Genomic DNA, 12,555 nt, shown 5'->3' on the forward strand with positions numbered 1-12,555 from the left:
GTCCCAAGAGGGGCAAGCGGGAGCCCAGGAGTCTGACCCAAGCGGAGAGTAAGAGAGAAAGCAAACCGGCCCAGGAGAGCAGAGCTGTCCAGAGTGGGGAGTAGGGAGAGAGGCGGCAGTCTAGGAGCCGCTCGCCGCAGGAGCTCTTTTCAAGGGGGAAAAATGGATTTTTCAGCAGCCACAAAGTTTGTATTGTTGCACAAAGGGGTGCATTGATGGCGGCGCAAGGTCTGCGTAGCAGGGACAATCTTGGGTCTGTTCCTCCCGCTCCCTACATTGACCATTTGCCAGAGGGGCACAAACAGTCCCCCCCTGCCAAAACCCTGCCATTCTGTGTCAGGAACCTTCGAGGTTGTTGACAAACACCGCATGCCCCAGCGCCCAGGCTGGGAGCCTGGAGCCTAGCCGGGCTGCAGAAGCCAAGGGTGCCCACTCCACCGGGCAGCGATCTGGGTTCTGAGAACTCACAGAGTCCTCAGGGAGATTCCACAGGAGAGCGCTGAGGGAGAGTATGGAGCTGGAAGGAGAGAGGAAAAGGGAGAGAGGGAAGGGGGGTGACTCCTCAGGACAAAGACGTTGCAGTAGGTGAATAATGGTAGTAACATCATTGTAGCCCTTGCCTTTGCTAGGCCCTGTTCTAAACATTGTATTTGTACTAACTCATTTAATAATAATAGTAATCCTAGGAGGTAATCCATTTTGCAGATGAGAAACTGAGGTATTGAGAGGTTAAGATAACAGAGCTTGTAAGAGGTGGGGCCAAGATACAAATAAGGGCAAAATTGTGCTGTCAGGCAAGTTCCAGACACTCATTTCAAGTTTAGGAAAGCCTTTTGAGGGTTACGTCCTATCACAACACCCATGTACAGATGGAAGACACTGAGGCACAGAGAGGTTAAGGAACTTGTTCAAGGCCACAGAGCTGGTACATGCAGAGCCAGAATTCAAACCCTAGGTCCCACAGTGTGACCTTCCACCTGGATGTTCCACTTGTAGATATGGGAAGTCATCCTGCCCCTGCAGGGTGCAAATCCCTTGTCAGTCCCAGCGCGGGGAGCACAACCCAGAAAACCCCTCGTCAACCCGCGGAGACTGGCTGGGTCCTCCACTTTCGCCTCTTTGAGTCTTCCGGACTCCTTGCTCCCCGCTCCCTCACAACCTAGTCTGCAGGTTCAGCCCAAGCTGCATTCTGGAGGAGACACCCCGCCCCCCCCAAACCAGACCAAAGGAGGCTTCTAGCCCCAGAATATTCACAGCGACCGACACGCCCCAGGGGCAGCATCTGGCCAGCAGGTCCAGCAGCAGCTTTTCAAGGACACAGGTCTGTACTTAGAATAAATGCCATTTGGGGCGGCTGGGAGGCAGGGCGGACAGAGATCGGAGAGGTTGAAATGCTCCCGTGCCCCCCCCCCCCAGGCCCCCGTCTAGGCATCGCCGCTGGGTGAGAGTCCCGGCACCTGGCTGGTCTCCACCTCTTGTCAGCCTGTGCTCTCTGGTCGGCCTGGGACTCCCTCGGGATTTCCTCGTCGACGCCGAGTGGTCTGGGGACCCGGCCCGCAGCGCCTCGGGCTCTGGGCGCAGAGACCCTCCCCCAGCCGAGCCCGCCGACCCCCGGCCCTCCCGCCGCCGCGGCCTCCCACGTAGCGTTTTGAACCCGCTTGGCGCTAAAGCAAGAACGAGCGTGGGGAGCGGGCAGGGCGAGCAGAGGCTCTAAATCTTCCTTCAATCTGTGAGTGGATGAAGTCTGAGAAACAAATTCAAAGCAGGCGCGCCTGCAGAGCCTTCCTGCAGAAATATTCCCCGGCATTCAAGCGCATCCAGGGGCGGCTCGAGCTGCCTTGTTTGGCTAAGGTCAGACGAGACTCGAGTTCTCCAATAAAAATAAATCTCAAATTAATTATGGCCTGGAGCGAGGGGCCAGACACTTGAAGCTGCAGTTGTGCAGTCTGGAGTTTTGGCGCTCGCTCGCCGGTCCCTCCCCCGCGCCCCCGCCTCCCCGCCCTCCCCGCCCTTGCCAGCTCGAATACCAGCCGAGGCGGCGCTGGACCCGAGGGGCGGGGAGGACGGAGGACGGAGGGACGGAGGGGGGAGGATCCGCCGGAGACATTCTGCCAGGCCTGGCATCTTTCGGGGTTTCAAGTGACGGGGCAGTCCCCGGATCCGGAGGCACCCCGGGGACCCGGCACCGATTGTCGCGTCCTGCCGCCTCCAACCTGGGCTGGGACCGAAGAAGCCCAGGAAGTCGCGTCTGGAAAGTCTTGACCGGGTCAAAAGGGCTGACATTGAGCGAGCCAAGACACGTTTCACCCAGCCGCTTCCCTCCCGGGGGGAAGCAGGACTTCCGCATCTTTGAAAATACTGTCAAGTGCATACGGTGAGAGGCAAGTCCTTCGACCAGAGTTCCAGCGAAAATGTTCAAAATCCAAATGTTTTCCTAAATATTCACCCTCCATGTGCATGCTTTCTGTACGTGACCCTAGGCTTAGAACGGTGCCATGAGTTGTTTTGTGGGTCCCCCAGTTGGTAGCTTTTGTTTTCCATGCTGGGCCGCTTCCTTGGCTGCCAGCGCTCCCCGAGTTGAAAGCTGGTGGGCGCTGAGGGTAGCCGGCACTGGCTCCTAGGCACCAGCCCTGCCCAGTCTGGAAAAGGCAGGCAGGGCAGTCTCTGGTGAGCCAGGAAAAAGGGTGTGTGCAAGTGTGTGGGCTGGGGTAACCAGCTCCTCACTAAGCTCAGAGAAGGGAGAGGGAGAGAGGGGAAAAAGAAAGGGGAGGGCGAGTGAGGAGATGGGGAGGGGTTCCCCAACTCAAAGACACTTTTCATTTGTAGCGGGCCTTACCACAGGCTCTCTATCAATTTGTCTCAATGCAAACATTCAAAATATTCTCTTTGGCTGCTCGTGAAAACAATGCGAGCTGCCAGGATCAAACCATCTTTCCAGATGTCTGGTGTTAACCACATGAAACAGGGCAGACTTGTTTACTGTTGTGTTTGGTTAGGGCTTTTTCCCCCTTTGGGATTTAAAATAGAAGCAGCAGCAGGAGTTGAGCCTCAAACCCAGAGTTATATAAGTGGGGCAAACTTGCCTACCAGCATGTCAATATGGGGTAGAGGGAGCCTCAAATCCCTCAGAGAGCTGTTGTTCCCAGCTGGGAGGGCTTCTTTTTGCTGGTTGGAGGACATCGTGAATGCACAGGAGCTCCTCATGGAGGAGCTGGTAAATAGCAAAAGGCATGGCATCAGTGCCAGTCCATGAGTCACAAAGGGGTGACAGTTATGCCAATGTCAGCCTCTCCCCCCTCCATCTTCCAAATTATGAAATTGCCATAGCTTTGGTTCTCCCGGGAGAAACAAAGTGCTATTGAGTTCCACAGCTAAAACAGGAGGGCAGGGGCACCTGGGTGGCTCAGTGGGTTAAGCCTCTGCCTTGAGCTCAGGTCATAATCTCAGAGTCCTGGGATCAAGTCCCTCCTTGGGCTCTCTGCTCAGCAGGGAGCCTGCTTCCTCCTCCCCCTCTGTCTGCCTCTCTGCCTATTTGTGATCTCTCTCTCTCTCTCTCTGTCAAATAAATAAAATATTTAAAAACGATAAAATAAAACAGGAGGGCAAGTCCTCGTTTTAATGTAGTTTCATATTGACCAACTTCCTGATGTGAAAAGGCAGTTCCTGCTAAAAGGAGTTGGGGGTACTAGGGGGGTGTGGGGGTGACTGTCCTGATCAGTGCAGTGTAGATAAGAATATATGCTCTTGGCCACCCTTCATAGGAGGTGGGAAGAGAAACCTAGCCAACATTTTTGCCATGGAGGTGACTTCTCCAGTGAGTCTGGAAGGAAGGGGGAGCAGCTGGCTGGTGTGGGGTGGCCATTAACAACCTCAGTGTTTGCCCAGAACCAGGAAGGGGGCCTCCGGGTGGTAGAGTTGGAATCTCTTCTGCCTGAGAAAGGGGCAACGAAGCTGGGGGTGCCGGGTTTCTGGCCAGGTCTGGGTGGAAAGCGGTCTCCCCGCACCCTCCTGAAAGCCCTGTTGTCGTTTGAAGGTCGACAGAGTCTGGGCTGAAAAGGAAACAATTTGGGGTTTGAAAGGATGTAATTCATTCTTCCTTTCCCTTTAACCTCTTTCCTCTCTGGAAAGCATGTGGAAAAGCTGAAGGGAAGAGTGAGAGCGCAGGCTGCCGGCTGAGGAGAGGAAAGGGTTAAGTCTGATTTCTTTTAATTGAACTCCAGAACTGGTGGCCCCAGGCAAAGGGGGGGAACTGACCCCGCTAGCGGTAACCAGATGTGGCGGTCTCTGGGGAGCCCCGGAGCAGACCCCTGGATTGAGAAGCAGACAGGAGGTGGGGGGGGGGTCGGTCCGGCCCCCAACCCACCCCCCCACCCCTCCCCCACCCCACTCCCCCATAAGCACACCGAGTCTCAATTGCTGGCAGGCTGCACCCGCCACTCCAGGTCTGGTCACGTTCAGACCCGCGTCTGTATTCGAACCCAAAATTGGAGCTGAATTGATGAGACTAATTTCGAGAGGGGGTGGGGGGAGGGAGGGAGGAAGGCAAGCTAGCTTTCTGGCTCACTTGGTCCAGAAGAAATAAAGAATTAATAAGTCACCTTTTTCGCCGCTGTGGACACCCTTTTGAATTTTTTTTCTTTCCAATTGACTCGGATCTCCTCTGGATTTTTTTTTTTTTTTCCTCCTTCCCCGGGTGGACTCTTAAATAAAAGTGAAAAAGTCCAAAGCGTGGTCTGGAGAGCGTGGACAAGGTAACCTGTTTTGGAGGTTGGGGAGAAGGGAGTCAAGCCGAGAGCGCTCGGAGGCTGGGGAGGGGGGGTCCCCTCGCTGCGTCTGGACTCCTGAGGCTGCCCCAGCTGGAGCGTTCGGCGGCAATGCAGGGGGGCCGGGGAGGTCTCCGGGTGGCGGGGACCGACAAGGCGGGCCAAGGGCCGGCTGGCCTCCCGGCTGGGTGCGCATGATGGTCCTGAGCACTGACTCCCGGGGGCTCACCCGAGGGGGAAGTCTGAGTCTGTGCGGCGATCTTGCTTGCTGCGCTCTGGAGACCTGCTGACCAGCGTAGAAGGAATGTCGGCGGTAGTGTAGGTTTCTCCCGGGCTCGGAGTAGCACTGCATAGGCGGCTCTGGCCGAGCGCCGGGACTTGGGCCATCGGGTCCAGGTAAAGTGCGAGGGGTTTGACCCTAGAAGGCGCGGGTAGGTGGCCTTGGGTGCCGCCGCTCTCGCCTTCCGCGGGCGCCGGGAACTCTCCGGGAGCGAAGGGCCGAGGCGCGCTGCCCCGAGGGCACCCTTCTGCTAACAATGCGCTGGGAGCCTAGTCCGCGCCCCCGACGGTCCTTCCGAAACCGCCCGGAGTCCGCGTCGACCGGTGAACCGCTCTGAGTCTGCCGCGTCTCGGCGGCCGAGGGCCCGAGTGGAAAAATTCCCATTGGATGCACTTTTTTAAATGGTTGGTTTGCTTCGGTTTGCGTCCGGATCTCCCCCGGCAGTAGGCTCCAGGTTATCCCCAGCCCGAGTAACCCCCCCCCCCCAACCCCCAATAAGTTTGACTCCGGCTGGAAAAAGCATTAATGAACGTATCTGTGGGAAGAAACGGAAAGTGAATGAGTCAGGAGGGCCACCTTCGGCCAACGGCCCGGGAAAAGGAAGGAGGCCAAAGACGTTTGGTTTTGGACTTTGGGGGAAGGTGTTGGGGGTGGGGGTGCAGACTGCGGGAATCAGGGCGCGGGCGCCGGGCGTGGACCCCGGCATTGTTCCCGGCTCGCTCTTATCTCCCAGGAGCAAGTATCCTGTGTGCGCTGCGCATGAATGTATCTGGGCATCTCCGGGTATATTTATATAGTGTGTGTGATGCGAAAAGCAGGACCAGCAGAGGGGAGGAAGAGGGGGTGTGGGGGGAGGGAAGGCAAGGGAGAGCAGAGGGGAGAGGAGAAGAGAGCGCGAGACACACACACACACACACACAGAGAGAGAGAGAGAGAGAGAGAGAGAGAGATAGGACTTCCTCCTCGATTCGCAAAGTGAAGTCACTTCCCAAAATTAGCTGAAAAAAAGTTTCATCCGGTTAACTGTCTCTTTTTCGCTCCGCTACAACAACAAACGTGCACAGGGGAGCGAGGGCAGGGCGCTCGTGGGGGGCACGCAGGGAGGGCCCAGGGCGCCAGGGAGGCCGCGCCGGGCTAATCCGAAGGGGCTGCGAGGTCAGGCTGCAACCGGGTCAATGTGTGGAATATTGGGGGGCTCGGCTGCAGACTTGGCCAAATGGACGGGACTATTAAGGTAAGCGATGGGGCAGTGGGCGCGGGAGCGGCGGGTCCAGCCGGGGCGGCTAGGCAGAGGGGCAGGCTTGGCGCGGGGCGCCGGGGTCCCGGAAGACGTGGCTACTCTCCCTTCCTTCCGTGCCCCGGCTTCGCGCCTTCTCCTCCCGCGCTCGGGTGGCAAGTTTCACTCGCGGGGGCGACCCTCCGGGCTCACCACAGACAGCGATCTCCCCCAGCACCCCTTGTCCCAGAGTCGCGTCCGGCTGCCCCCTACGCGCTGCGGGCCGGGCTGCGGGCGGGGTGGGTCCGCATGAAACCTAAGGACCTCGGGCGCGGATCCAAGCCTGGGGCTGGAGACCTTCGGGTCCACCACTCCCACCGGGCAAGCTGGGCGCCTTGGCCCCAGCGCTGGGCACTCGCCTGGCGGGCCGGCTTCCTCTTCCCCGAGGCCGAAGGCGACGGGGGCGGGAGCTGCAGCCGCCACCAGCTGGGGTCCCCCCGCCTGGAGGGCTTTGGGGCGGGCAAGTGGATGGGTTGCAAGCGGATCGGGGTGCAAGTGAGTGTGCCTAGGGGTCTGTGCGAGCAGACTTCTCCAGATGGAAGTCCCTGTTTACATGTCAGCGCGAGCTGGTTTCCCTTCCTCTTGGTGCTTGTGTTGCGGAGCTTTCTGGCCCTCGAGGGCTGCCGGCTCCCCGAGACTGCCGGGCCGGCCTCTGCGCTCCGCCGTCAGGGGATCCCTCTGCAGCCTGGGTCGGCGCCGCTGCCCCGCGCCTTGCATGCGGCTCTGGCTCTCCTCTCCCAGCCGTGCGCTGGCTCCAGGGCAAGGGCTCCACCGTCTTCCCAAAGAGGGTCCCGCGCCCTGCAGAGCCGCTTCTCCTGCGGTGGCCGGCTCTGAGCCGACAGCCCCTGCGACCGCGCTGGCAAATCCACCCCCCTCCCCACCCTCACCCCACACCTCGAGCCTGCCTCTAAGTTGCAAAAGCAGCCCAGAGGGATGGATGAGGGTCTGGGGTTTGTGTCAGACTTCAGGAGTGTTGATTGCCTGCCCCTCCTGGAAGGGGGAAGTGGTCCGGGGAGCTGAGAGGAGGGACAACCCCTAAAGTGACTGACCTTAGAGGACCCAGAGGAATGAATGGGACCAGGAGTAGGCTTCCAGGCTGTCCCGCAACCCCAAGCAGGAGTCAGTCTGGAAAAACTATTAGGCTGGTGAGGTGGGGACTGGCAGAGCCGGCCATTCCCCAGAACCCAAAGGAATCAACTCCTTGCTCAGGACTGAGTTTAGAGGACAGGGAAGATGAAGATGTTGTGCTTGGAGAATTTAAGAGATTTTTATCATTTGGGTGGAGTAGTGGTTTTTATTTTCTAAGTTTTTTTTTTTTTTCTGAAAGTTTGAAACACGCTGACTTAGGTAAAAGGCACCAAGAGAAGGAACTTGAAAATCTGGAGATGAGATAACTGATTGTACAGAGTTCAGGGGGAAGCCTGCGTGAGTCTGGGTTCATCCAGTTTAAAGTGTGCGGGGGTGAGGAGTGTTCCTACAGCGAGTGTGGAGGTGGCCACTGGTCACTTACACCTGTTTGTCTTCATGTTGGTGTGCGCCTGCAAATGTCTGTGTGTCTCTGATTTGGTAAAAGGATGCTCCACTCTAGAAGACTCTCTCACATTAGGACACTTACCACTTACCCAGAAGCTCTGCCTCTGATCTGGAAGGGTGGCAAGATGGCTCCAGGGTCTTGATGTGGACACCCTAAGGAGAAGTGAAGCAATATCTCCATGATGCTTAGACCTCTACGGCCCTGAGCAAATGGAGGAAGCTGTGGTCTGTGTACCCAGGATGTGCTAACCTCTTTAGAGACACACACAAGGATTGGCATGGCAGGCAGGGAAACCAGGCTGAGATGAGGGCCTTGGTCCTTCATGCTAAGGATGGAGGGGAAGGTCTTCTTTCTCCTGTGGGCGGTGGGAGCCTGTGAGTCCCTCCAGCCCCTCCAGCCCCTCCTCGGGAGCACCCTTGTCCCTCCTCCAGGTGACCTGGTTCTGCAGACACACCCACAGAGCAGTGGCTTCTCAAGTCCTGGGGCGGGACTTCAGTCCCCAGAATGCTCAAGGATGGCGCTGTTAATGTATGCTTCGGTATTTAAATTGTGCGAAAGCCACGGTTTCCGGTTCCTCTGTGACCTTTGGATCTTGAGGTTCCTAGACCCCATTCCTACGGGGGTTCAAACACTGTGTTTGGAGGAGACAGTAGACAAGGGGAGGCTAGTGGATTTCTAGCCTCTCACACGAGAATGTATGATCCACTGAACCTGTTTGAACTTCAAAATCTTTGTATAAATGAAACAGGGGAAGTAAAGTCCCTATACAGTATATCTTTCCAATATTCGGTTCCTAAAATACCATGTTTATACGTTCTTATAAGGACATAGGCCTGCATGTCCATGAAATTCTGTCCTATACAGATGGAGGTCTGTAGACAGAAATCTAGAATGTGTGTTCCCAGTTTGAGTGACCTTGACAAATCATCTTTGAGTAATTCTGGAATATGATTTTTATGCACCTGCATATTTCTTCCTCAAATATAAGGCATGTCAATATTTCAAAATACCTATGAGTCTCCACACTAAGGAGATACTCAGGCCAGGGAAGTCTGATTGCTTTGAGGAAGCTTTTTATTTTGTGCATAATTTGTAGAACTCCATGTGATTTCAAAATCTTAATTTTGCCGCCCTTGTTGTAAGTCCTTCTGTGTCGTGCTCCTGCCTCCTTCCCAAGAATGTCTCCTGGGAAGGCTTTAAAGAGTCATGTTCGGAAGACCAAAATTTGCAAGAGCCATTCTGCTCTTCTTTGGCCACAGACCAAAGTTAACCTGCGATATTAAACAACACTTATCTCACCCCTGCCCCCACAGTGACATTATCAGTGTTGAAAATCACGTGATACTGGTTGCTGCTCAGAAGATGACCCGGTTTCAAAACCTGCATCTTTGTTCTAGGCAGTCTTCCACTGAATCTCGTTCCTCCATCTATGAAAGCTTGATTCAATGCACATGGTACCATTAAAGATGGAGAGACAATCAGAGAAGATGCAGACTTGGTGAATGAAACAGGGAAATGTGGGGCAGACTTGAAGTCAGGAAATCTGAGTTCATTCTCAGCTGCTACTCAGCTGCTGTGTGCCCTACAGCAAGGCCCTTCAGGTCTTTGAATGTCAGTTTTCTCATCTGTAAAGTGGGGCCAAAGCACTCCCTTGCCAGAAACCACAGTGAGGATTAAATAAAGTCTGGTACCTTAGTGGAATGCCCGTTTGCTGAATTTCTCCTTGGGGTTAAGGACTTTCAGGGATCGATTGGTCAGAGCATCGGATCACAAGTCTGGGTGTCCCATAAAACATATTTTATTAATTCAACCAATACTGATTATGTGTCTATTATGTTCCAAGTCTCTGCTTTCTGTGTTGAGAATAAAAGAGGTTATCAAAACCCTGCTAGAATGTACATCTCATAGTAGGGGCAGACATCTAAATAAATAATTTTGTATCTAGGGTTGATCCACTTTCTGAAGAACAAAGAGGCAGGTTAGGGGGTAGAAGGTGATGTAGCCATATCAGTCAGGATACCAGGAGAGGATGCTTCAGATAAAGTCATAATGGAGCAGAGAAACTGTCAGTCTACATCGTTTGCCTTGGGAAATGGCAGCACCATACAATCCCTTAAGTGATGGGAGAACAAAATGGGAAACATAGGGGGAGGTCCCCACTGGCTTCTGTAAGCCAGCAGAGAGTGTGTGTGCGGCAGATGGGGGCCAGGAGGGTAGGTTAAGGCTGACAAGACAATGCTTTCCAGTCTGGAAACTTTGGGATGGTATCTGAGTAGAAAGCAACAGAGTGAGGAACCCTGGGAACAAAGACTCTACGTCTGTCCTCAAAAATAGGTGCTACCTTGACTTTGAAGAGTGAATTGTACAACCCCCCTCCCCCTTACCACTACCTTTTAACCTTCCTGGAGTCATGAGAATGCCAGGCAGAACAGCACGATGTCAATTTCTCTGTCCCTGTGACCACATTGAATTGCTTCCTTCAGGTATTTAACAAATGATGAATCCTATTTCCTTGGTGAATAATTCCCACAAAAATCTTCCCTCCACTTCTCCTGCCATTCAAAGCAGATCTGTAGGTTTGCAACTTAAGAACTTTTGAGATTATTGAGCTCAATATGTTTGTTCTGTGGGTGGGGAAACTGAGGCCAGGAGTTGTTTAATGCACTACCTAAGATCACATAGCTAACCACTGACAGAGTCAAGAGGAGAATTCAGGGATCCGAACCCTCAGGCTAGTGTTCTTTCCACCACATTGCGAAGATTTCATTTGCTTTCATTATAATACCATGAGTTACAGAATCCTGGCGATCATGTGTGTGAGAGAGAGGCAGACAGAGACAGACAGAGAGAGAAGCCTTAAAAAGAAAAACCATGAGGAATTTGGCACTTTGAGCTAAAGATGTATCTGCTCTTTAATGAAAAATTTATTACTGCCATCCTGAATTATATCCATACTTTAAAAAGAATTCCAAATTCTCAGATAGGATTTTTACATAGCTGTTTTCCAAAATAAATCTTTCTTTTCCTATAGACAAACAAAGTCTCCATTATCAAGAGGCAACAAAAAAATAAAGGATTTTGCTTAAATAACCAATAGGTCCCTCTACCGACCACGGGCAGGTGGGCCGAATTCCTATTTCAATTCCTTTAATAATTGAGTATTTGATGATTTAAGCAAAATATGTTCAGATGAATTACAATATAAATTATAGACCCATCTTTCAGACTGTGTAGTAAGTAGGTCTTAAATAACAACTGCATTAAATAAGAGTTCAGATTTCAATGTCTGCTCATATTTGGGGTTATCTGGTTAATGTGGCATTCGGTTTTAAAAAGTGATTGATTTAAACCCAGTCTGTTTTCTAGAAATGTAACATTGGTCTAATTCTAGTACTGAGTTGCCCCAGCAAAAAAATAAAAATAAAAGTAAAATTTGGGAAAATCTTCATGATGATGAATCACCAGACAGGATTTCTAATGCACTGAGGCCTTTATCCTACCTCAAACTTCAAAAACTATCCTCAAATTGTAAGTCAGGACTCAAGCCATCCTAGTCTGCTCTGAAAAAAGGTCTTATTCTATCTGAAGCTTGATAGAGGGGTTTTCAGATTAGGGACAGACTCTCTAGAGTGAGAATTGAAAATCTACTATTTTCATTCATTTTAGACAATTAGCTACATTATTTGGGTCTAGAATAAAGTTTCTGTTTTGTTTTGTTTTGTTTTGTTTTATTTTGAATAACGTGACTTTCTTTTCTTGGCCTGTCGTTGGAACAGTCTTTCTATCTTTGGCGTGTTGTTTTGTGACAAACTGAGAAGGCTAAAGGACATTGGTCACTATGTACACACACACACACACACACACACACACAATCTCACAAAATCATCAACCAGAATAACAGCTTTTTTAGTAACCTCAGATCTGTGCAGGTGTGTTTTCCTTGCAGAAGACTGTACTCTGCTTCATTTTCTGTTGTTTTAATGATTTACATCTACAGTGCTCATCCTATCCACGTATCAGTTCATCGATGGGATGGTACTACTAAGTGACGTCACTCTCACTCTCCTACTGACCTCTTACACCCAACGTCAGTGGCCTATAGCCTTGAGAGGTTTCCCAGAGGCAATGGGTGGGGTTTTGTTACCCCCATATCATCCCCTTTGGCGCCAATATCATGGAAATCTAACAGGATTAGGCTGTCTAGAGAATAATCCTTTTGGTGAGGGAAGCTGGCTGGCTTTATGGGGATCTATAATCTTAGTCTCATTGGCATCATAAACTGATGCCAGCCATATTAACGCAAGACAGCAAACCATGCAAATCAGTAAGGTCTTTTGCGTGACTGTAATGTAGGGTAAGGGAATGGGGTCAAGGTAGATAGAATGCCAATGGCAAAGAGGCTGCTTTCTGAAGACATCAGGATAAGCCGGGTGTGTGCACAGATGAATGCAACAAGTGTTATGCTGACCTCAAGGAAGGAAGGAGCAATTTCAACTGGAGAGACCCAGAAAGACCTAACCCCAATAGTTATCCATATGGTCCTTTCTATTTACAAAGCACTTTTGCGTAAACCTTCATCATTAATCCTCAAAACAGCTCAGTAGGAGATAATACCATCACGCCTCCATTTTGGATAGAAGTTAAAGTTCAGGGAGGTTAGGTAAGTTATCTAAAATGACAGCTGATGGATGGCACAACTGGG

At 52.2% G+C, this 12,555-nt stretch overlaps 1 protein-coding gene across 4 annotated transcripts in view; it reads left to right on the plus strand.

Annotated features, from left to right (window-relative positions):
* Positions 1–12,555, plus strand: part of FLI1 (Fli-1 proto-oncogene, ETS transcription factor) — a 122,702-nt gene that overhangs the window by 2,892 nt on the left and 107,255 nt on the right. The window contains exon 1 of one of the 4 annotated variants that reach the window (XM_082683954.1): positions 4,080–6,277. The exons of 2 other annotated variants lie outside the window; for them this stretch is intronic. In XM_082683954.1, the coding sequence (XP_082540080.1) occupies positions 6,260–6,277 (18 nt within the window). In that variant the 5' untranslated portion in view covers positions 4,080–6,259. Of the gene's footprint in view, positions 1–4,079; positions 6,278–12,555 lie in introns of those variants that run through there. One more of the 4 variants, XM_082683953.1, reaches the window with a different exon arrangement.

The sequence above is a fragment of the Mustela nivalis genome (genome assembly GCF_964662115.1).
Source record: "Mustela nivalis genome assembly, chromosome: 9".
Classification (NCBI taxonomy): Eukaryota; Metazoa; Chordata; class Mammalia; order Carnivora; family Mustelidae; genus Mustela; species Mustela nivalis.